The 22,774-nt window shown below is 51.8% G+C and overlaps 2 protein-coding genes and 1 long non-coding RNA gene across 9 annotated transcripts in view; 2 read left to right on the top strand and 1 right to left on the bottom strand.

Annotated features, from left to right (window-relative positions):
• The window catches only part of Ap2b1 (adaptor related protein complex 2 subunit beta 1), a 108,012-nt gene extending 101,615 nt beyond the window's left edge, over positions 1-6,397 (top strand). For all 3 annotated transcript variants that reach the window (XM_021649020.2, XM_021649017.2, XM_021649018.2), the window contains one exon: positions 3,765-6,397. In XM_021649020.2, the coding sequence (XP_021504695.1) occupies positions 3,765-3,839 (75 nt within the window). In that variant the 3' untranslated portion in view covers positions 3,840-6,397. The remainder of the gene's footprint in view (positions 1-3,764) is intronic.
• LOC132655187 (uncharacterized) lies at positions 1,325-12,221 on the bottom strand. Its single transcript, XR_009592868.1, has 5 exons — positions 12,104-12,221; positions 8,601-9,458; positions 3,547-8,272; positions 2,778-2,837; positions 1,325-1,480 (listed from the first exon to the last, which is right to left on the bottom strand). It is a non-coding gene; the product is annotated as an uncharacterized LOC132655187 (long non-coding RNA).
• Positions 10,727-22,656, top strand: Rasl10b (RAS like family 10 member B). 5 transcript variants are annotated; one of them, XM_021649025.2, is made up of 4 exons: positions 10,727-10,995; positions 14,106-14,462; positions 19,492-19,616; positions 20,150-22,656. In XM_021649025.2, exons 2-4 carry the CDS (start codon positions 14,247-14,249, stop codon positions 20,418-20,420), a joined length of 612 nt encoding a protein of 203 aa, XP_021504700.1. In that variant the 5' UTR covers positions 10,727-10,995; positions 14,106-14,246; the 3' UTR covers positions 20,421-22,656. The 5 variants fall into 5 exon arrangements, with proteins under 5 accessions (XP_021504700.1, XP_021504701.1, XP_060243119.1 ...); XM_021649026.2 differs by lacking the exon at positions 10,727-10,995 and adding an exon at positions 11,110-11,129; XM_060387136.1 differs by lacking the exon at positions 10,727-10,995 and adding an exon at positions 11,184-11,490 and having other exon boundaries at positions 14,111-14,462.
• The last annotated feature ends 118 nt before the right edge of the window (positions 22,657-22,774 follow it).

The raw sequence follows: 22,774 nt of genomic DNA, 5'->3' as shown, positions 1-22,774 counted from the left end.
TTGCTGTGAGTTTGAGGCTGGCCAAAGCTTCGTACTGAGACCCTGTTTCAGTGAATGAATGAAATGTTTCTGGGGCTGAGAGATAGGTCAGTGCATTAGGGTGCTTGCTGTACAAACCTGAGGACCTGAGTTCAGATCCCCAGCACCCACATAAAATCTGGGCATAATCACACATGCTGTAAACTCAGCATTGCACTAGGAGGAGGCAGGAGATTGCTGGAGCCTGCTGACCAGCCAGCCTCACCCAATTCAGTGAGAGACCTGTCAAAAGGTGAAGTGATAGAAAGGGTAGAGCAGAGTGTCCAGCACACACCTCTGGCTTCTGCACATGCACACACCCACCATCACCACCAACAACAACAAAAAATGCTACCTGGTTTCTATTGGACCTTTTTCTGCTTTTGGAGTTCTTAGTCTTAAGGGTATCTAGACCTAGACACAACTGCTACCACAAAGTCAGGATTTGAACAGGTCACTAATTAATCATTCTTAACCATGGTTTCCTTAGCCTGGTAGGAAGTCTTCAGCCTGCAGGTTTCCCCTTTAGCTTAAGAAACCTCCTTCAGTATCCCATAAATGGAAGAAGTAGTGCTGGGATGCTGTACACAGCAGAAGCCATTGCTGTGTGCATGGCCCTGAGCTCTGGCTGATGTGAAATGTGATCTCCCAACAAACAATAGACCTTGAGATGGGGAAACTACTATATTCTTGTGTTAGACTGTTTGGAACGAATTGACAGAGGAAGAAGATTCAGTAGTGATTAGTGCTAAGGAAGGTGAAAAGTCAGACTCAGGAAGCCTTTTAGTCCTTAATTTTGACAGCTGTTGTTTATACTAGCGTGCGTCAAAGGACTAGTACCACCAAACAGCGGTGCTTAGCGTTCCTGCTGATGTAAGCTGGAATGCCATGTGTATGCCTGCTGCTAAGGCCTGTCAACTTGGGTTTTCACAGTAAGCATCTGCAGGCTTTCCCTGTGAGGTTTGCACTCCTCCCTCTATCTCTACTACTATCTCTCACCTGTTTTGTTTTGTTTTGTTCTTTGTTTCAGGTTTCTGAGGCAAGGTCTCAAAATGTAATCCTGGCTAGCCTAGAATAACTGTATCAACCAGGTTGGCCTCAAACTCATAAAAATCTATTTGCCTCTGCCTCCCAAGTACTGAAATTAAAATGAGTTCTGGAATTAAAGGCATGACCCATCAAGCCAGGCTCATCTCTTGTCTTTTTCAGGGAGTAATAATCTCCCCCTGTCATTTTCTTTAAGTTCCAGGAACAAGAAAACCCTCTGTGCTCTAGAAGGGGAGGGTCTCACCAAGAAATCCAGGTCTTATAAAATAACTATACATTTATTTAAAAAATAAAAATAAAAAAGCACTTGGTGCCTTTTACATCATTCAGGAGGCAGATGAGGCAGATCTCTTGAGTTTGAAGCCAACTTGGTCTCCAGAGAGTTCCAGAGCAGTCAGAGCAACATAGTGAGAACCTGTTCTCAAAAAAAAAAAAAAAAAGAAGTAGAAGAAACTGAAGATGTTGTCTTTGTGGAAACCCTCTTACCCATACACCTCTTTGTTGTTGCTGGGTTCTTTGTTGTTTCGGGTTGAGTTGGGTTGTTCCCTTTTATGTTTTCTGTGGAGATAGGTCTTCTGTAGCCCAGTCTGACTTAGAACTACTTACCCTCCTGTATCCATGCCCTCGGTGCAGGGATCACAGGCCTGACCTGTCTGTCATGCCTACATATCTTTTAGGCAGTGTCTCTCCATCTTGTAGCCTAAGTTGGCCTCAAGCATATACATAGCCCGGAATATCCTAGGACGCACAGTAATCATTCTGCCTCAGCTTCCCAAGTGCTGGGATAACAGGCAAGAGCTTCCTCCGTAGTTTTAAATGGTAAATGTATTTTTCTTGTGTACCCTAACCCTAGTCTAGACTTTAGAATCTCTCAGATCCGTTCCCTGCCCTTCATCATCCTGTGCACCCACTGTCCTATTGATCAGGCATCAACTCAGCATTTAGAAGGAAAAATATCTGGTTGAGCCAGTACTAGTGCATGAAAGACTCATGGTCCCTTAGTCTCGTAAGATAGAAGTGTTGATAGAATACTTCCCCCAAGCTGATCCTTAAATTTCATAAAGGGGTATTTAGGCCCCTTGTGAGGCACTTCTGTAATCCCAGCATTTGAGAAGCAGAGGCATGAGGATTGCTGCAATTATCAAACCTGGTCAAAAAGGAAATAGGGATTAAGAATGTTTATGTCCTACAAAGGTACCACATCTCTATACACAAGAGAGTCTGATCTTTCACCCAGTGAAAGGTGAAGATTTATATGTTCCAGATGCACCCCAGGGTGCAGGTGTGAGCCCTGACTCGGTTTAGTGCCATAGGTGACCCTTGGTAGGTCTGGATGGGCAGTGTTCCTGAGTGGTTGATATTAAAGATCTATCACATAAATATGTGCCCAGCTTTTTACATGAATGCGAGGGATATGAATAGCGTGCCCATGCCTGTATGGCAAGTACTTTACCTACTGAGCCATCTCCCCAGCTCTGTGTTTTTGTTTTCTATGAGGTAGTATCTTACTCTTTAGCCCAGGCTGGCCTAGAACTCACTGTGTAGCCCCAGGCTAGCCTCAAATTAGCAAATTCTCTCTCCCACCTCAGGGTCCCAAGCGCTGGGATTCAATTATGAGCTACCACCTAGCTAACTTTTAAGTTTTGAGAATTTTAGTTTTTCAAGAAATTCATAGTTGGCATAGTTAAAAAGTTTCATAGAATCTTTTTTACCTTTTTTTTTTCCTTCAGTATATTTCCAGCTTATCTCCTGTGGTAAATCATCCAGGGTTTCTACAAAGAGTAAAGAGTTAAAATAATATAAAATCTCACAGCAATACACTGTGGAGGATAACTCTTTTACTTTCCCACCTGAACAAGAGAAATGACAACAATACATATATATAATTTTCTATGTGTAGAATGTAGTTTTCATGCTTTACTGTATTATTACTGGTAATATTTTGCTTAACTCTAATACAGTTAAAGAATCCAAATTTGGGCTTAGTTTTTGTCCTTTACCTTGAGAATCTTTTTATATTAATGTCTAATTTGAAAACTATTGCACTTACGGAAGAGCCTATGGTAGAAGACTATAGTGGTGGGTCTGGGCGTGGTTCCTGTCTAAAGAGGGAGAAAATGCCTCTAAGTAGCTGACAGGAACTGTTGCCCAGCTGTAGTGTCTTTTGTGTCCCTGGTTTTTCTGTTAACGTCTGTATTCTCTTCAGTGGAGAGAAAGGACTAGCACCATGGAGCTTTACTTAATATGTGAGTCTCTGACCTCCTGAGATTGGGCCTGAGATCAGCACCTGAAAGGACCATCACTGAGTTAAGGGGTTTCCTCAGTCCTGCTACCCACACCCAAAGTAAAGCGTCAGAACACTGACTGGGAGACTCCCGCTCTGTAGACCAGGCTGGTGTCTGCCTCCTAAGCGCTGGTATTAAAGGTGTGCGCAGCCACTGCCCGGTGGCTTTGAGGTTTTCAGCATGGACGTTCCCTTACCTGGGGAAGCCACACGGGCTGTAGACACACAGCGCAGCTTGACACCAACGAAGGCGGGGTGTGTGTTACTCAGGGTTTGTATTAATGTGAGCTCTCTGCTTGGCTATCCCAATGATAGAGTCTCTCAGAATGTCAGAATTTGTCTTGATCTGAATGCTCAGATGCCTTTAGGGCCAATGCCGTCTCCATGCTAATCTTCGTTCTCCTCCTCTTCACAGCTGTCGCTGAAGTGCAGAGCCCCCGAAGTCTCTCAGTACATCTATCAGGTCTACGACAGCATTTTGAAAAACTAATAAATGGGTCCTGTGCCCTCCAGTCACCCTGTTATCGGTGCAAGCCAAGAACTCTAAACTGGAAGAAATCGTACTGCTGTGTAGAGCCTGACCCCAAACCCTGCGGCACGCACCCCGGTAGTGACCAGTCGTCCTGTGCTGACTTCAGCATTCACCCTGTTGGATAGGTTAGCTTCTTGTGACATCTGTAACCACTGCTTCCATCATTCCCAACCTCTGCCACCCGCTGCCGCTCTCTGTCCTTACTAGTGAGCTTCTCCATGCTGTGCCAATGGCTAGCTTTTTCTACACCCTCTTTTGAGTGTAGTTTGATATTTTGTAATCGAAAGCTCATTTCACAAGCAGAAAAAGCCAACAAATTAAAGCAAGGAAAAGTGTCACTGAAACATAAACTGCACCTTATTGTTTTATATTTTTGTACAGATGAGAAACTGAGAACATTGAGTAGGAAGGGCAACTGACCATCATCAAACACAGTCTTAGAGGAGATGCAGGATTGGCTCCTGGCCCCTTCTGGGGCAGGGAGGGGGTTTCTCTTGTCTGTGGCAACCCCACTCCTGGTCATTTACATCTTTGCTTTTCCCCTCTATCTTAATTCTTTCCTTGGCCTTCAAGCTCCTTATGACCCATGCCATCTTATTTAATGACTCCATGCTTGGCAGTGGTGGTCTTCAGTGACGTTTCAGAGTACAAGGACACTCACCAGGGACAGCGCTGAGAGGTGGTAGAGCTATGCTCCTTTCCACTGTGGTACCCCAGTAATCATACTGACTAAGGAGGCTGAGTAGAGATGAATAAGCACAGCGCCCTCCCCTAGCCTTCTTTCCTGTATTTTTCAGGGCTGGTTCAGATCTAAAAATCAATGTTTAAGAGTGAAAATGGACTTTAATGACTTGTCCAACCCTGTTTTTCTACAAAGAAAGGTAACAGGCAAAATTTATTATTGCTGAGGCCTCTTGGATCTTGCATAGCAGAACTTAGGCTGGTTCCCTGAAGCTCCATCAGCTTCCCTGTGTGGCTGGCTCACTATTGTTCCTTTCCTCAAAGCCTTCTGCCTTTCCTGTGCCTGCCTGTGGCCCTTTGCACACTCCATACTGAGTTTGGTGTTCCACTCATTCATTGATGTCAGGTGGCAGTTGACCTCTTCTCGGGTACCTGAATGTACATCCAGGTAACGAGTGAAAGCAGCACTGACATTTGCCAGGCTTTCCTAGAGGCCCAGTTCTGGAGGCCAGGGAGTGGAGAAGTGTGTGGAGAAGTTGCCAGTTCTCATTGCCCCTCAGCTGTCTCCTCTTCAGCCATGGTACTGAAGCTCCAAAGCAGAGTAAGATTGTCCCAGGCCTTGTAGTTCTTGTCATCTCTCAAAGGGCCGTGGATATGAGGTCCCCTCCCTGACACATTGGTCTGACTCATCAAAGAATGCCTCATACTCACCACCGTTCTCGGTACTGTTGACTATGCCACACCGAGATGTGGCACTTGCTGCACAGCCTGGCACCTGGTATTCGGAGGCCACTCGGAGTCCCCTGCTCAAGGCAGAAGCATGCCACGGTCCAAAGACCTCATTCTGGACTCAGACCTGACCCACTGGATCCAGAGGAAGAGATTGTGGAAAATGAGAGTAGAAACCAACTTCCTTAAACAGTGTGTCTGGAGTGACCCTGTTTTCTCCCAGTTGCAAAGCTTCTCTCAAGTTCCTTAAGCCTGGAGAATCTTTAGCAGGATTGTTGGCTGGTGAAAAGGAAATACATCCCTCCCTCACCATGTGGGGAATAGGAAATACTGCAGGATTGTGTGGGAGGCAGGTAGGTTGGTGATATGTTGGGTGGAAAAAGCAAGTTGACAAGGTTCCCTTGTTGAGACTCATTCATGGAGTCAGCTAGATAGAAGTAGTGTAAGGGGTTCGCACTACAGACAACAGTGTTCTCATCTCAGAGTGAACTGTAGTTCCTGAAAGAGTATGTGTGAGGGCAAGCAGAGAATAATTTTATACCAGGATGTTCCCACCCCAGAAACTGAGGCCTTTCTCAGCTCTCCACCAGTGACAGATAACAGCTATGGTTCTCTGCTGGCCTGAGCCGGTCAGTGATGTTGGACCCCTTGGGGAGCCCGCCTCTCATTTCACCTCACCCGAGGCAGAGTTCAGAATATCGGATGGTGCTTCACATGCAAGGACCTTTCCTAAAGAGACAGGCTGTTGCCTTTGCCACAGCTTCCCTTCAGGCCCCTTTTGAGCTTAGCCAGAGTGAGAGAACTGGGGTCAGGTTACCCTGTATCCGCTCTCCTTGGCCTAAGTGTGCCTCTCATGCAAACTGGACAGGGAAGCAAACACACCAGAGCTCTTTCTGATCAGATTCCCTGAGGGTTTGTCCCCAGCCAAGCCTGGTCCATGTGTCTGTGTTGGATGCTTGGGATGCTAGAGCCAGGTGTGGGAGGGTCAAGGTTGTCCTGAGAATGCTCAGTCTCCTGTTCTTGTTTGGATCTGTTCTTGGGGAGGGTGGGGTTTGGGGAGGCTTGACCTTGTGTATTCGTCAATAAACCCATTTACACAAAATAAAGTTTGTAGCGTGTACTTTTTTCTCAGAACTGACACCTCAGGACAAAAGATAGCTGACCAGAGAAGGGACCTTAGTAACCATTTTTTGTTGTTGTTTTTAATGGCTTTAGCCCTCCCAAGGGGTTCAGCCAGATGAAATTAGAATTGAGAAAAAGCGTTTATGTCAGAAAGCCACCTGTAGTACGAGTTTCGAGTCACCACAAATTCAGGAAGGCGGGCGTGCTCGGGGAGCCCTGTCACGCAGCCAGCTGTTCCCGGGGCACCAAGTGGAATGGCAGTGGCCTTCCCCTTGGGTTGTCAGTATCTGCCAACACAGCCAAGGGCAGGGACATAGCCAAGCGGCTCCAGGACACCTGTTACCAGGATGTCGCAAAGCATTCAGATGCAAAGGCCTTTCGAACCCAGGGCCTGCACGTTCCCAAGCAAAGAAAATAGCCACTGCCTTAAATCATCCCAAGGAGTCCAGAATTATTGTATTGCTAGGGACACCTGTGTGGTTTGATGAGCCGACGGCATCAGTGTCTCCCGAAGCCTGCAGCTAGGGAAAGAGCATAGAGAGGAAGCAACAGCAAGAAGCCCTTGAACAAGTATAGACAGGGTTTGGTATCTAGACACTGAACTGCCCTTGGCAACTAGTGGCCCTTTGCTGGGATTCCAAGCTTTAGTGGGAACCCCGGAAAGGAAAGGGTCCCTTAGTTGAAGTTGAGGGTCAGGCATCTGAAAAGCGGGGTTTTTTTTGTTGTTGTTTTGTTTTTTTTTTTAATTCTGCCTGCATGTGTGCCAGGAGGTCATAAGAGGGCACCAGATCTCAATACTGATGGTTATGAGCCACCATGTGGTTGCTGGGAATTGAACTCAGGACCTTTGGAAGAACAGCCAGTGCTCTTAACCTCTGAGCCATCTCTCCAGGCCCCTGAAGAGCAGTCTTAAGATCTATCTATCTAGGATATGGTCAAGCAAGGCCCCCAGAGGGACCCAGCTCAGATCACAGGTCACCTGGAGAGCTTTCAAAAATGACAGATCGTCATGTTCAATGATTGAGTTATGATGAGGGCGAGATGGCTCGGTGCTAAGTTCAGATGTAGCTATCTGAACTACATCCCTGGAACCCTCATGGTGGGAGGAGAGAACCAACTCCCAAAAGTTGCCCTCTGGCCTACATACACACACACACACAGGCACAATAAGTTACTCTAAAAATTCCCAAGGTAATGTTGAGCCAGTTAGGACTCACTGACAGGGAGAGCCTGTCATCTATACTCATGTACAGCAATATTTGTGGTAGAATGTTAAAGCACTCAGTGCCGACACCTGTTCATCCTGGTCCCCTGCCCATCTGAATTCGGCATCACCTGTTTTTCAGGGGTTCTGACTGCAATGGCAGTTTCCTCTTTGACTCCATAAAAGGTTCTCCCCTCCTCCTCACCGCATCCAGCTTTGCTAAGTCCCAAGCATGGCCATATGCGCTGAGCAGCTGGCACCCCGCCCCCACCCCAGGACTTACACCTGAGACTACACTGTTCTCTGCCCCTAGAATGGGCCTCAGGTATGTCGTTTCTGAGGACTCGGTGGTCTGGGCCTTTTTCCCACTGCATGCATTAGTACTTCCGGTTTTGCTTGGACCCAGATTTTTTTCCCTGCCACACGCAGCACTAAGAAGCAGGAGCCTGTTTATTTTAATAGCTGGTATGGCACTTGGGAAAGATCACACCTCCCCCGCTGTTACCCATTTCTATCTCCTGAACACTAATCCTAGAATCCCAGCCAGCCCCCAGGCACGGTATTAGCAACAAGGATATTTCTTGAAAAGTTTCGGAGCTGGCTTCGAACTTGCCTTCTCAGTTCTCATTTAGCTTTTGGCCTGCCGTTCTTGATGCTGCCAACAAGGGAAAGCCTCAGTTGGGGGTTGGTGAGACCTAGATTCTTAGTTGGAGAAGTGGCTTTGAAGAGCTGTTTCAGAAGCATTGTTTGGAGACAAGACTGCCATCCTCCTGGCAGAACCCCAACACCTGAATGCTCGTCTCCATCCCCCACTGTCCTCCTGGCAGAACCCCGACTCCTGAATGTGCAGCTCCACTGTTGGTTTGGAGGATGGAAGGATGAATGGGGGTACTCAGTTCTGATAGGACAGGGGTGAGGAGTCTGGCCTTTGTCTCCTGTGCTCTAGCTTCAGATGCTTCAGAGGGGCACACACAATTGCTTACCTAGAACCTGTCTCTGAGCTTGTACCTCAGCCACCAAGTATCTTTAGCTGAACCACAGCCACAAGAGTCTCAAGGCCAGACAGATCCAAAAACCAAACCCCTTGAACTTTCCCAGCAAGGTAATCCTAGTGACAGAGGAGAGTAAACATGCCCAAATCAGCTCTCAGCAAAGCAAAATGAAGTAGCTTAAACTTGGGCAAATATACCACTTTATAAAGATACTACAGCTGTTTGTTTTTTAAATAAAAGTAATGCTTTAAATGGTACCACTGAAGGCTAGGGTGAGCTCCCATAATCTGCAGGGCAGAGCCTTGCTGGGTTTCTTTCTTCTGGTCCCCCTCAAGCTGAAATGAACCCATATCCTGGAGGAATAACAGAAAGCCCGTTATCCTCAGGCAGGATGAGGATGAAAGATCTTTGAGATGCAGTGGGAAAGAGTGTCCTGGATGATTTAATCAAGCTAAGAAGATGTCAGTGACTCCACTGGAATTCCCTGGGTCTAATCACATCAGATTCCCATCCAGCCCAAAGTGGTGGTCTGAGAGAGGGGCTATCCAGATATTGCCCCAGCCCTTCTCAAGCCCACATCGGAACTTCAGGGCCCACTTAGAATAAATGGAAATGCTTTCCCACAGAGCTGTTCATCCTGAAAGAGAAGGCCACACACTGGGGCTCCATGCCAGGTAAAGACTTTGCACACCTTGGCTCATTATGTCCCCCACTGCAACAGTGGGGGAGAGGACTGGGATCTATTTCTTCCTTACAGGTTACTTGCCTCAGTCACACAGCAAGGAGCAACGCTGGAGTCAAATACGAGCTGGCTGACTGCGCAGCCCAGGCTTATGGCCGCCATGCTTTCTGCACAGAAGAGATGGGGACAACAGTTGGGAAAATGCCCAAAACACAGAGCACAAGGGGAGAAGGGAAAATGGGGGTCTCTGAGATAGTTGGAGCCCACAGTAGCTGAAAGCTTTGGGGGAGGATTCAGTCCCAATGGGAAAAGCCCTTGGTGGATGGATACCAGGCCAGTTTCTTTCTCCTTGCCACCCTAGAGGCATTCCATGCCCAAACGTGATGCCTGCTTCAGAGGCCCTGCCCTGCTTCCCATCCACTGGGTACAGGACCTGGAACAAAGTCCTGGTGGCCTGGGTCCTATAGTTAATCTTGATTGTCAACTTCACCGGATTTGAAGTCACCTAAGAAACACATGTTTGGGCGTGTCTGTGAGGGTGTTCCCAGAGATGGTTAACTGAAGGGGGAAACCCCACCTGAGTGTCCGCAGCACCATCCCATGAACTAAATAAAAAGGCAAAGGGGGAGATTCGAGCTTAACACTAGCATTCTTCTCTACTTCCTGGATGCCCAACACAGCCCCAGGCACCTCACATTCCCACCGCTTTGCCTTCTGGCTGCAATACACTGTGTCCCGGAAACGATGGGCCAAAATAAGGCCTAGCTCCCCACAATCACTTCTGTCAGGTACTTGCCACACCAAGAAAAGTAACTAAAGCACGGTCTTCGAGACCCTTGGGGGGCGGGGGCAGGAAGCAGTCAAGAAAGCATACAAGCCTCAGTAAGAGGTCAGAGGACGCGTGGGAGTTCTTTCCACTCTGTAGCTCCCCGGGACCCAACCGAGGTCTCCGGCTGGCATTTTGCAGCCATGAGACTTCAACTTAACCTCTCTCTGCCTCTTCTGACCCCATTCTTCCAGCCTGAAGGGTTCTGTCAGGTCTCTGGACCCTCTCTTCAAGACCCTATACCTGCCCCAAGCCTCCGCTGATCCCCCTAAAGTGGCCCACCTGATTTGCCCTCCAGAGCACCTTTTCACTTGGCACACGGGAATTTATCTTTGGCTTTCCCCACTGGACAGTGTGAGCCTTCTGCAGACTGAGCTTTTCTGCAGCTGCCCCGCTAGTGACCAGGCCTTTCGTATTCCACGTTTTGCATTTAAGTCAGAGGAGTTACTCAGCCTTTCTCAGCCTTAGTGATCTCATCTGTAAAATGGGGCGAACAGAACCGACTTCGTAGAATGTTCTGGGGATTTAACTTGAGGATGCAGGCAAAGCTCTTACCACATTCGGATGTTGGCTACTGATAAAAACATGTTGGTGAGGACTGTTTTAGAATAAATAGAAAAGCTGCACCTTCACGCCTGGCAGATGCTGAGATCTTACAGAGGAGAGGGATCCGCAGCCTTAGAGGAGTGGAGGTCATGCTTTGGCAGGGGACCAGCTTTGCTTGGCGCTAGCCTGGCCTGCTGTTCCCTGCCGCAGTGAAGGGTGAGAGTGACCACCCTCTACTCCGTCCTTCAGGGGTGGAAGAGCAAGAACCTGGATGCCAGCACCCAGGGCAGGACACACGCTGGGCACCTGCCAATCACTGACTGACAGAATCGGTAAGGGTCAGAAGGACAGAACGTGGAGAGTAGGGGACGAGCCTGGCCGAGCGCGGGGTGCTGTGAGGGGAAGGGAGCCGCAGCGAAGCTAGAGGCTCTGGGGTCTTTCTTGTCCCCGCCCCCAACTCGTCCAGGTTTCAGCAACCTTCTCCCGCGGGGGGAGGAGGAGATCGGGAGGGAGATGAAGGTCGAGGTTAGGGACTGGGGAGCTGGTCCCGCGGCGCCCCAGTGAATCCGTCGGGCTCGGGGACCCAGCGGAAGCCCCCGCGCCCGCCTCCCCCTCCGCCGGCGCGAGCGGGGCGGCGCGCTCGGCAGGGCGAGCAGCGGAGCGACCCTCGGTGCCGCGGCCCCCCGCGCCCCAGCCCGCCGCGCCCGGGCCGCGGGCGGCGCCCCTCACCCTCCCCCCGGGCGGGGGAGCCCGAGGCAGCGCCGGAGCCCGGGGGGAGCGCGGCCGCACCGGCCAGGGCAGGGGTCAGGCAGCCGGGACGGCCCCGGGTAAGCGGGTGGAGGAGCGGGACAGCCGCGGGGTGAGGGGCTGCTCGGGGAAGGGGGCGGCGGGGAAGCCGCCGCGGGAGTGGAGCTGGGGCCGGGAGCCAGCCGGGTCCCTGCAGCCCCCACGCCTGCCACCGATCGGGTCGCCGGGAACCCGCGTCCGCCGGTGCTTCCACCCCAATGCGGACGTGGAAGGGACACCGCGCGAGGACGTACGTCCTGGCCTTTGGGGTCCTCGGGAGCCTCTGACCTCCCCAGTGACGGGTAGAGACCCCGAGGTGTCCAGGCCGAGGAAGGGACTAGAAAGAGGCTGTGGCCCGAGAGTGTGACCCATGTTTCTTGCCCGGAGCTGTCTGCAGACTCACTGCAGAATACAGGCCCTGGGGAAGCTCAGGGGGCCTGGGCCCCGCTTCCTGGGACAGACTTTTCACCCCCACATAACCAGGCATGTGGGCTTAGTAAAACGCTTAAATCCAGGACCTGTGCCTGGGAAGGAGGAGGGGCTTCTGTCCCCTCTGAGTTGGGGACAGGGCCACACATAGGCCTGGTAGTTTTAGAAGCTGGCTTGTGCCCAGGGGGCTGTTCTTGAACCCCCTCTTTGCCTCCCAGACCGTACCTGGTTTTCGTTTCTGCTACTACTCAGAATGAGTTGGTTTTGGGGCTTGAGAATCTGCAGGTAAGGTAGATCCTGAAACCTCGCCACGCCCAGAGCAACTCTGGACTCTGTTTCTCTTGTTCTTTGCCCTCTCCTACTGCCCGGGACTCCCCCATCCCCACCTACTTGTGCTGTTATGTAATTAACCCAGCTGAGTCTCTTTGCCAAGCTGGAAGCCTTCCGGGAATGCCCCAGGGGCCTACGGACTAGGGATCTATGTGGTGGGAGGGTAGGTTCTGTCTGCGGGGAGCAGGCTCGGCAGATGAGCACCTGTTGGGGAAGGGACAGGCTTGAGGCCCAGAGCAGGTTAGAGTCCTAGACTGAAGCTAAGCCAGCTTCCTTCCCTGAGTCTCTGGGGCTCCATTTGTTGTTGGTGGGTTTTGCTTTTCAGTAAAATGAAAGACATCCTTTACATGTGCCTGGATGCCCAGGTGCACACACAAGTACATAGCCCGTGCAACAGTAGAGAGTGACCCCCTCCAGGAGGTCCAGCTGAGCGTCTGGGAAAGCCTTAGACGACCAGTGACCAGTGTTGCATACCTACTCTGTGCCAGACACTGGGCTTTCCACGAACAAGTTTCTTGGCCAAGTTCATGCTTTAGGGTAATGGCAGAGCTGGGAATTGAACCTTGGCGGTTCTTGCTCCAAACCCTGTCCTTCATTTACGATTGTGCACACATGCATCCTCGCAGACTGAGCACTCTGAACCAGAAAAGCCTGGGGGACATTCAGCTATGAATCATGCACATACGAAAAGAAAAAAAAAAAAAATGCATCTACCAGGACATACACGCACACACACACACATACACGCGCACACACATGCGTGTGCTCTGAAAAACTTCACACCATCAGAGCCTACTAAACCAGCTCTCTGCAACCCATTTACTACCTGGGATTATTCAACCCAGGAGAAAGGGTTTCTCCTTCCAGCTAAGAGATTCACTGCGGTTGTCTTGGAAGTGGAGGCTGTTGACTCCACTCTATAAATGTGCAGAGCATGACTCCAAAGCAGGTTTTTACTCACAGACATACAGCTAAACACCATCAAAGCTGTGGTTTATCTCCACGCCTAAAGGTCAGGAACTGAGCGAGCACAAAGTTAATGAATTCATTTCCAGAGTCCAGCCCCTTCCTGGGGCCAGCAGCTGTCTGCTGCCAGACCCTCTGAGCTCCAAGGGGTGTCCGAGACTCAGACCCGGCTTTGAAAAGCCTGTCACTGTGTAGAATCACTGAAGCGATAAACAGCACAACCTGTAGAAAGTAGGTACTGTTCCTAGCTGTGTGGTTTGGAACACAGGGAGCTCTCTGAAGTGCAAATAGGAATACTTGTCCCTGAGGGGTATTGTATTGACCGGGGATGACCGCGTGGGCGGGCTAGCAGCCAGTGTGCTACTCTCTGGAGTCAATGCAGTCATCTAGTTCAGTGGGACTTTGGGAAATACCAGGAGCATTTTGGGTCATCATGGTGACCGGAGGCTGCTGTGGACACTTATATCCTGAGAGCCAAAAAAAAAAATTAAGATGTCTGGAATATGAGAACAGTTCCGCGCGCGCGCGCGCGCGCGCGCGCACACACACACACACACAAAGAGTTTCTTCCCCTGAGGATGTCAAGAGGGCCTCCACTGAAAGGCACTTGTTCTTCAGGATGAGGAGAGGAGTTGCAGCTTGTCGCAGGCTTGGAGCTGGGACTGGAATCTGAATCCAGGTCTAGGGCTCCCTCCCCTGTGCAGCGGGGCCTGCTTTGGTCGAGGGGACTCAGACTTGGTGGAGAGTCAGGGGTTGCAAGAAGGATGGATAAGGAAGGTGGACAGCTTGGGGATGGACTGAGATAGGAGTTCTAGAAAAGGAAGGCTTTCCAAATAGCTGTTGCAGCTTCAGCAAAGACGCAGGGCTGGGGAAGGACAGCACAGGTCCCGGGATTAGCCAGGGCACTGAGCCCCTGCCTCTTGTCCCCCAGTCTAGGTGGCGGCCACAGAAGGCCAGAGGCAAGCAGAGGGAGCAATGGGTGGTCCTGACGGTGGCTGAGCCCCCAGCCCCTGGAATATGCAGCCCGGAGGAGCCCCAGGCCTGGACACGGTGGCGGAGCGGGGCGGGAGGCATGGTCTCCACCTACCGGGTGGCCGTGCTGGGGGCGCGTGGTGTGGGCAAGAGTGCCATCGTGCGCCAGTTCTTATACAACGAGTTCAGCGAGGTCTGTGTGCCCACCACCGCCCGCCGCCTCTACCTGCCTGCTGTGGTCATGAACGGCCATGTGCACGACCTGCAGATCCTCGACTTTCCACCCATCAGCGCCTTCCCTGTCAACACACTGCAGGTAAGCGCCCTGGGGAAGGGGAGACTGGACCCCCATCCTCTCCGCCTCTCCAGCTCTGGGCCTCCTTCCTTAAAGCCATCGAAGGAAAGGTGCTCCATTTATGTGCTGGTGAATTCAGGAGATGTCTGATGATTGTTTAATGTGTGCCAGGCCCTGCCCTGGGCATCAGGACTGAATGGTCAGCAAAATCAGATATGGAAATTTGCTTTCAAGGAACTCATAGTCTGGTGAGAAAGGACTAACAGACGGTCATGTTCTGCAGCGCAATGAATGTCCTGATTGAAGGAGCTGAGAGGGCTGAAGCAGCCCTGGCTGCAAGGGTCTAACCTACTCAGGTGTGGAGGGGGAGGGCGGGTCACAGAAGGTGATGGCTCAACAAAGTAGGGGCAGTGAAAAAAAAAAAAGAGTGAAGAACACTGACTGCCTGTTCATACTCAGCTCAGCCTGCCACGGCCTCATGCTCTCTTCTCATCCGTAGAAGGGTCAGCAGGACGGACTGAGACCCGAAAAGGGGTGTTCTCAATGACTCTGGAGACCCCAATCAGATCTCTATCCCAAGAGCCTTTGCTCCCAGGGACCCTATTTCCTAGCCTCAGGACTGCCTCTGGGACCCCTGCAGAGTTAGTTAGATTTTAACTCCCTCCATTGCTTGCATCCTCTCCACCATCCCCCCCATTCCCCAACCCAGCACTTTCCCCTAGCTTTAGGAACCAGGACCTCTACACCCCTCTCTCCTTGAGAGAAAATTGATTTCAAGGGAAGCTCACTGCAGAGCTTCTGGCCAGAGGATGCAGAGGTTTGTGGACACATCAGACAAGATTGAGCCCTGGGTAGTTGTGACAGGAAATTCAGCATCCTTGGCTGGGGCCTGCAGAAGCTCAGCAACCCCAACAGGGGGGCCTCGGGCCAGCCTGCTGTAAACACTTGACTCAGCACCCAAGATGGAAGCCTAACCAAACATGTGATATATAGTGTGCCTGAGAGGTCAGGGCAGCGAGTCCCAGGCCAGGACCTTCTGCTTCCCACTCGGAAACTCTGATGAAACCTGGCTCCAAGCCCAAGTTACTCTCTTCACATCTAGTTGTCTATTTTATCTTTGCTAATTTTAGAATGGGTCGGACGCAGTTTAAATGCCCGAACTGTGGCCTAGAGCGATTTGCATCCTGCCTCTGCCCCTTTGCCCTATGGGCACTTGCTCTAGCCATCCTCACAGATCATTCATTGACACTCAAGTAAGAAACCATATTTTCATTCAACCTCTCCCTGCTTACATAAAAATAAACCCCACAGTGTTCTGTGTCTTGTTGTTGGATGCTTTGGAGAGAGCCCTGGCTTTCGCACATGTTAAGTCAGCACTCTGAGGTACATACCCAGGCTTCCACTTTGTTTCTGTTGTTGTTGTTCTTTTTATTAAGAGACAGGATCTTTCTATGTTGCCCAGGCTGACCTTGAACTTGAAATCCTCCTGCATAGTCTTCAGAGTAGATGGGATTACAGGCATGCACCTCCAAGCCTGGCCCTTGCTTCTTCAGCTTAAAATTTGGGGATTTTGTTGTTGTTGTTGTTGTTGGTTTTGGTTTTGGCCTTGTGGGGGATTTGTTGTTGTTTTGTTTTATGTTGTTTCTGAGACATGGTCTTTCTATGTAGCCTTTGATGTCCTGGAGCTTACTGTGTAGACCAGGCTCAAAGAGAGCCATCTGCCTCTGCCTCCCAAGCATGGGATTAAAGGTGTGCGCCACTACACTTAAAATTATAACTACAGCTATTATTTCCTGTCACTATCTGAAGGACATCCTCATTCTCCTCTCATGGCTATTCAAAACTGGACTGCAAAGAAGTTTCATGGATTCCTCTCTTTTATTGGACAAATGGGTGGTTTCCAATCTTATACCATTTGGGTCAAGGCCAAAATGAATCAACAGCCTTGTGCATAAGCCAGTTTGCACGTAGATCACTATGTCTACAGGATAAGTTACTGAGATGGCACTGCCAGTTCAAAGGATAAGTGGGCATGAAATTTGGAAGGTGTCCTAGAGTCCCTACTTTAAACGTTGTATGTGTGTCCTATGAAACTTTCTGATTTTTGACACCCTAGAACAGTGGTTCTCCACCTGTGGGCCGTGATCCATTTGGGGGGGTCACACATCAGAAATTTACATTATGATTCAGAACAGTAGCAAAATTACAGCTGTAAAGTAGCAAAGAAATAATTTTATGGTTGAGGGTCACCAGAACATGAGGAACTGTATTAAGGGGTCAAAGCATTAGAAAGGTTGAGACCCACCGCTCTAGCAGATGAAAAGGGATATTCTCAGTATTTGTGTGATCTGTATTTGTATTTCTGATTGTGAGTGAAGTGCATTTTTCTGTATTTAAGGCTTTTGTGTTTCTGGTTTTTCTGAGAACTATTAATATCGTTTGCCTGTTCTAGGTTCTTATTATTGGGAGGGGGTTGTTTTTGTTTTTGAGACAGGGTTTCATTTAGCTCAAGCTGACCCAGATCTTTTTCTACAGCCAACAGTGATCCTGAACTCCTTCACTTCCAGCCTCTACTTCCCAAGAGTTAGGATTAAAGGCATGCAGCACCGTGCTTGTGTGGCTCCTCTTCCTCCCCCTCTTTCTCCTCCTCCTCTTTTTGAGACAGGTTCTGTCTACATACATAACCCCTGGTGTTCTGGAACTCATTCTGTAGACTGGGCTGGCCTCCAGCTCACAGACATCTGACCCTTACATTAGATGCTAAGCTCTCAAAGATTTCTGTCCTGGAGCACAGTTAAGGAGCTCTGAGTAAGAAGTTCTTAAGAAGGGACCTTGAAAGGTTTACAATCAGATCTAAACCTTAAGACCACTTTCTAGAAATAAAAAAAAATTGTTTGAGTCTGAGCGTCTTACCTTCCCCAGTACCTTCTCCTCCAGAACAGGAAGCTGAAACTAGAGGGTGCAGCCAAAGGAGATGCCCAAAAACACATGGCTGAGGCCAGGCGACTGAGTCCCTCAAACTTCTATCCCTGGAGCTATATTCAGTTTCCATTTTTCCTCCTCTATCTCTGTCTTTGTTAGCTACGGGATGGGGCCCAGGGCTTTGTGCATGATAAGCATATTCTTTACCACTGGGCTGTCTGTTCAGTCCGTTCCCTGACTCAGTGCAGCCCTAAGATGGCCTCTAGAACCCTACATGGAACACACTGGCAGGAAGGCTGAGCTTTCTCTACTCCTCCCTCAGTCAAGGAGTGGAGGAACAGCCTATCCAATCTGGAGCTTTCTGCCGCTCCCTTTTAGGAGCCTCCTGAGAAGAGTGAGTGGGAGGCATCCTGGGGTCCCCTCTCAGAGGCAGAATGCTAGAGGAGGGGAGGGGCTGTCACCCTCAAAGTGCGACAGCTGCTCTCTGGCAACCCAGCAGAGAGCTTGCAGAATGGAGGCCATCTTCTCCCCTCCTCCAGGGGTCTCCATATCTCACGTGGCTTGAGAGAAGAGTTGCGTGGGCATGCAGGCCTCCCCTCCCGCCCTCCCCCTGAGGTAACGGTGTCCCACCAAACACGGTGTTCCCTGGTCTAGGAGGAAGCAGCTTTGTGACTCCCTACGTTCTTAGATCTGTCCTCTGCATCCTGCCTCTGCACCAAAAATTAAAACCTCAGCACAAAGATGTCACAGCATCTCCCCAGGGAAAGCCACTGCAGCATCTTTCCAGCCTTTGAGTTGGAAGCGCCCTTCTGAAGTCAGACTCCACACTCCACAGCTGCTGCCCAAGTTGGCCCCTTAGACCTCAGCTGAAACTCTCTGCCTCCACTGCCTGCAAGCGGGGCCTGGTGGCCTGCCTCCACCTCCTCCTGGTGTGCAGTGGCATGGAACCCCAGGGCCTCCCACTTGCCAGGCTATGCTTTGCGACTGAACTGCACCCATTTCCTCCCATTCTCGACTTTTCTGTGGGCCTCACAGGGGGAGGCCCAGTTTTTCTTTGCCTCCCAAGGTCTCCGCTCCAAAGCTTCTTCGGGGACCTCCTTTCTGCACGCTGTCTTCCCGAACAGACTTTTGCAGTTACATCTGCTGGCAGATTAACTAGCTAATTAATCTCTTAGGGAACTTTCTCTCGTTAACACATTTAGCCTTTCGTGGGGGGGGGCATTCATCTTGAGCAGAAGCCCCTCCGTGAGAAGTTCTCACAGACAAAAATATTTAAGACTGTTCAAGGAGTCAAGCTAGGCATGGTGGTGCACACTTCCGGTCCCAGCATTTGAGAGGCGGAGGCAGGAAGTTCAAGAGTCTTGTGTCTCCTACAGCCTGCCCCCTTAAGCTTTCAGTCTTAATCTTTTTCAGGCTTGTCATTCAGGCAGCAACCTGAGGGCCGTGTTAGGGATAGGATTTACCTTGTTCTGGCTTTCCGGGTGTCGGGATGGGGGAGTGGGGGGGGGGGGGCTCACCGCTCTGTGGGATTCAGCACCATGGAGAGAGCCCACCAGGGCAGGAGGGAGGGAGTAAAATTTAAATAGCCGGGTCCTGACCCTCTTGGGTGTTTGCTGCAGTTGTGAGGAACCAGAAATGGGATAGCTGTAGCCGGGGTATCATCCACAACCACAGACACAGAAGCTGATGGGGATATTCCCCTGCTTGCCGGGAAAGTGCTAAATCGGGGCTGGCCTGCCTCTTGGAGGAGACACTTCAGCTAAGCCTTGGAAGATACTATTACAGTAGGTACAACCACTAGGTCAGGGCTGTGCTCTTAAGGGGATTTGCAGATACACTCTGAACAAAGGACCGGATGGATGGATCAGACAGGTCTAACCTCCAGATCCGCACAGGACAGCGCGGTGGGCTAGGAAGTCAGCCAGCTTGTGGCTCCCTCCATCCCAACAGGAGAGGGAAGCTATAGCTCTGAGCACCTGTGTCCCTCTGGGGGCGGAGGGCGGGGGTGGAAAGTGCTGGCGTCACGGTGGCAGGTGAGAGCGCTGCCCACTGTCCGTTTGACAGGGTGGCTGGAGGCTGGGAGGCCTCCTGGCTGCTCTGACTGTGGTACTGACCCGGGGTGTTGCAGGAGTGGGCGGACGCCTGCTGCAGGGGACTCCGAAGCGTCCACGCCTACATCCTGGTCTATGACATCTGCTGCTTTGACAGCTTTGAGTACGTCAAGACCATCCGTCAGCAGATCCTGGAGACGAGGTGAGGAGCCGTGACAATCTATCGCTCCCTCAGTAGATACCCTAAAACTAGGCTGTCTCCAAAAAAAAAAAAAGGGGGGGTACACGGGCGGGGGCGGGTGGACGGGTCACAGATAAAATGTATGAGTTTTCTGGTTCCCACAAGTCCCCAACCCCTTTCCTTTGGGGGCGGGGCAGGGTTTCAGTATGTAGCCAGGCTGGGTTTGAACTCAAAAGACCCCTGCCGCAGGTAATTACAGGGAGGGTCACATACCCAACTTCCGTTGACTGGCTTTGGGACTTATGACGTGGCTACACTAATAGCGAGGAACAGGGGCTGGGGGTAAATGGCTGCGGATCAGTTTGACATATAAGCCTCAGTTTCCTTGTCTGTGAAATAGAACGATACTATCGACTTTCTTGGATCCAAAGATGTGCTTTGTAGCCGTGACCTCCAAGGGGTTGGGGCTGCGCCCGGATCAGAGCACGCGCTGTCGCGGAGCCCAGCCGTTGTGAGACTAGCAGCGCCCTCAGATTTCTGCCTCGACCCCGCAGGGTGATCGGCACCTCGGAGACGCCCATCATCATCGTGGGCAACAAGCGCGACCTGCAGCGGGGGCGCGTGATTCCACGCTGGAACGTGTCGCACCTGGTGCGCAAGACCTGGAAGTGCGGCTACGTGGAGTGCTCGGCCAAGTACAACTGGCACATCCTGCTGCTCTTCAGCGAGCTGCTCAAGAGTGTGGGCTGCGCCCGCTGCAGACACGTGCACACCGCCCTGCGCTTCCAGGGCGCGCTGCGCCGAAACCGCTGCGCCATCATGTGACGCCCGCCGCGCGCGCCCTGCGGCGGCGCCGTCCCCAGCGGAAGGGAGGGCGGGGCGGGGCCAGCCTCCCGCGGGACACCAGGGCCAGAGCAGGGAACCCCACCGCCCCGAGGAGAACTCTGGGCTCCGAGGCCTGAAGCACCCCTACAGCCACACACCTCCCCCTTCCCCACGAGAATCAGAGGGCGAGAAGGAGTCTCCCTGCCACTCCCCAGTCCTCCCCTCCAACCTGGGTACCCCTGGGTCAGCCACCTTCCGTGCTGTAGTGTTAGTGCCCGGCCCCAGGAGGGGCTACCACCTGTGGGCCGAGGGGTGAGCGTGTGAAGTGGGGGGCGGGGTGAGGAGGTGCTGTCTTGGCCGGGGCCCCCGCCCATCTTCCCCGCAGTGTGTCTGTCTTTACCCCGTGTCCCCCTTTTCAATGTCTGTCCTCACAAGGGTCTGTCGGTGCGCATTTGTTCTATCTGCCCTCCAGTGTCCCTCCCCGCCCCCCAGCTCCGCTCACAGGGCTCTCATTTCGTCCATCCCCTGTCGCAGATCCTGGCAGCTTTGCGATGCCAGGCCTTCTCCCCGGCAGCGCCACCGGCACAGGGCAGAGAGACTCATGTGGCCCCAAGGACCAAAGCCGAGGGGTCCGAGGTCCGAGAGCCGTCAGGGAGAGAAGGCTGAGCTCTCCCTCGCCCAGGAAGACCTCCCTGCCCAGCAGCCCCCAGAGACGCAACCACCTACCTTCCAGCCTTAACTCAGTGGTCCCTGCCGGGTGCCCCCCCACCCCTCCTGACCCCAAAGCCAGATTGCCCACCCCCCCGGGCTGAAATTCTTTTTGTTTTGTTTGACAGTGTGGAGAGGAAAACTCCTTAAAGGATGATTTTTCTCTCCGTGATGTTAGGTCCCACTTCTCGGTTACCTCCTGCGCTGGGATGGTCTGCTACGTTGGGGGATGTGGAGTTTGGGGGAGACTGGTGGTGGGCAAGATGGTGTCCGGGAGGGGGTCAGGTGATGCTACTGTTGATTCTGTGTCCCAGTTCCACCTCAGTCCAACTGCCTAAGACTCTGCCTCCATCAGGTCTCAGGTCGTCCTGATCAGTCTGTGTAGGGGCAGAACCAGGAACAGAATGAGGAGGAGGGAGATTCTTGTGCCCGGGGGAGAGAGGCATGCATCCCCACCCATAGGTGGAGGCCCTCAGGATCTGACCCCTTGCCCCCACACCAGGTTGGCCCTCTGTCCTAACTCCCCCACCCCATTTTCCCCGGCTGCCTGGCCGGGTTTCTACCTCTCGTCACCGGAGCTGATCACTGTCAGTTTTGTACCGACTTAGAAATAATAATAATGGAGATTCCAGGAATGGCCCGAGGGGATTGCTCGGGGACTTGGAGGGAGGGAGAAAGAAGTGGTGCCGTGTCCCTTGCCCCGGCCAAAGAAAGTTCTCGAGGCTGAGCCCTCAGCCTCAGTCAGCCCTGGTCCCATTGGGAGCATGAGTACCCTTTGTCAAAAAGGGTACGAAAGATGCCTGTATATAGGGGTACATAGCCTTTGCCAAGGCAGCAGTGCACAGACCAGGAAATCAGGTACTCAGAGAGGTGATGGAGAGGAATCTGGGGGCAGGGCGGGGTAGGGAATTTATGGTGTTCCCGTGTGGGAGGGAATCTAGGATTCTTCTGCTTCCTCTACTGAATCTCACTCCCTCCACCCAGTGGGGGCACTGCAGTACAACGGCAGCAGCCTTGACCGTGGGCAGCCTAGCGTTCTGGGTTCTAGTCCTTGCAGTCCTGCACAATTTGGGGCTAGCGACTTGCCCTCTCTGAGCCTCCCTCTGAAACAGAGGCGGTGGCTCCCCTTCCCCACACTTCAGAGTGGCTGGGAGGGTACGGAGGAGGGACGCCCACTTTCCTCTCCTGCAACCCCACCGCTGGCTCCTCCGGGCATGGAGTCAAGATGGCAGCATTTCATGTGCCCAATCACCCCCCAACTCTGAGGCACTCAAGGTGAGGGTGAGGGATCCAGGCCTCTGGCCGCCCCCCAGTGGGGGAGTCATTGGAATGTAGCCCCCCTCACCCTTTCCTCTTCACCCCAGGTCTTGGATTTCAGGTCCCTCCACCCTTCCCCCACTCTGAGTCTCTGTTCTTCCCCTCCCCAACCAGGGTTTCTCACACAGGGTCTGGAAGTGTGTGTGACACCCATTGAGCTGTTATTGGAAGTCAGATTAAAAATCAGGGAGTGTTTTCCCTCGTTTCTCTACCTCAGTGTCAGCTCTGTTGCTCACAGAGGGAAGAGTGGGTCCCTGAAGTACGTGCGTGCCTGCGTGCGTGCGTGTGTGTGTGTGTGTGTGTGTGTGTGTGTGTGTGTGTATAAAGAG

The sequence above is a fragment of the Meriones unguiculatus genome, chromosome 7 (assembly GCF_030254825.1).
Source record: "Meriones unguiculatus strain TT.TT164.6M chromosome 7, Bangor_MerUng_6.1, whole genome shotgun sequence".
NCBI classification, from domain to species: domain Eukaryota; kingdom Metazoa; phylum Chordata; class Mammalia; order Rodentia; family Muridae; genus Meriones; species Meriones unguiculatus.
Note: the sequence above shows the minus strand (reverse complement) of the source record. Positions and strands in the feature narration are given on the sequence as shown.

Excerpts from the sequence above, each read along its gene's own strand:
- Rasl10b (XM_021649025.2), top strand. The coding sequence starts at position 14,247 with ATGGTCTCCACCTACCGGGTGGCCGTGCTGGGGGCGCGTGGTGTGGGC. Across the intron at positions 14,463-19,491 it reads TCCCTGTCAACACACTGCAG|GAGTGGGCGGACGCCTGCTG; the intron begins GTAAGCGCCCTG and ends GGGGTGTTGCAG. Across the intron at positions 19,617-20,149 it reads CAGCAGATCCTGGAGACGAG|GGTGATCGGCACCTCGGAGA; the intron begins GTGAGGAGCCGT and ends TCGACCCCGCAG.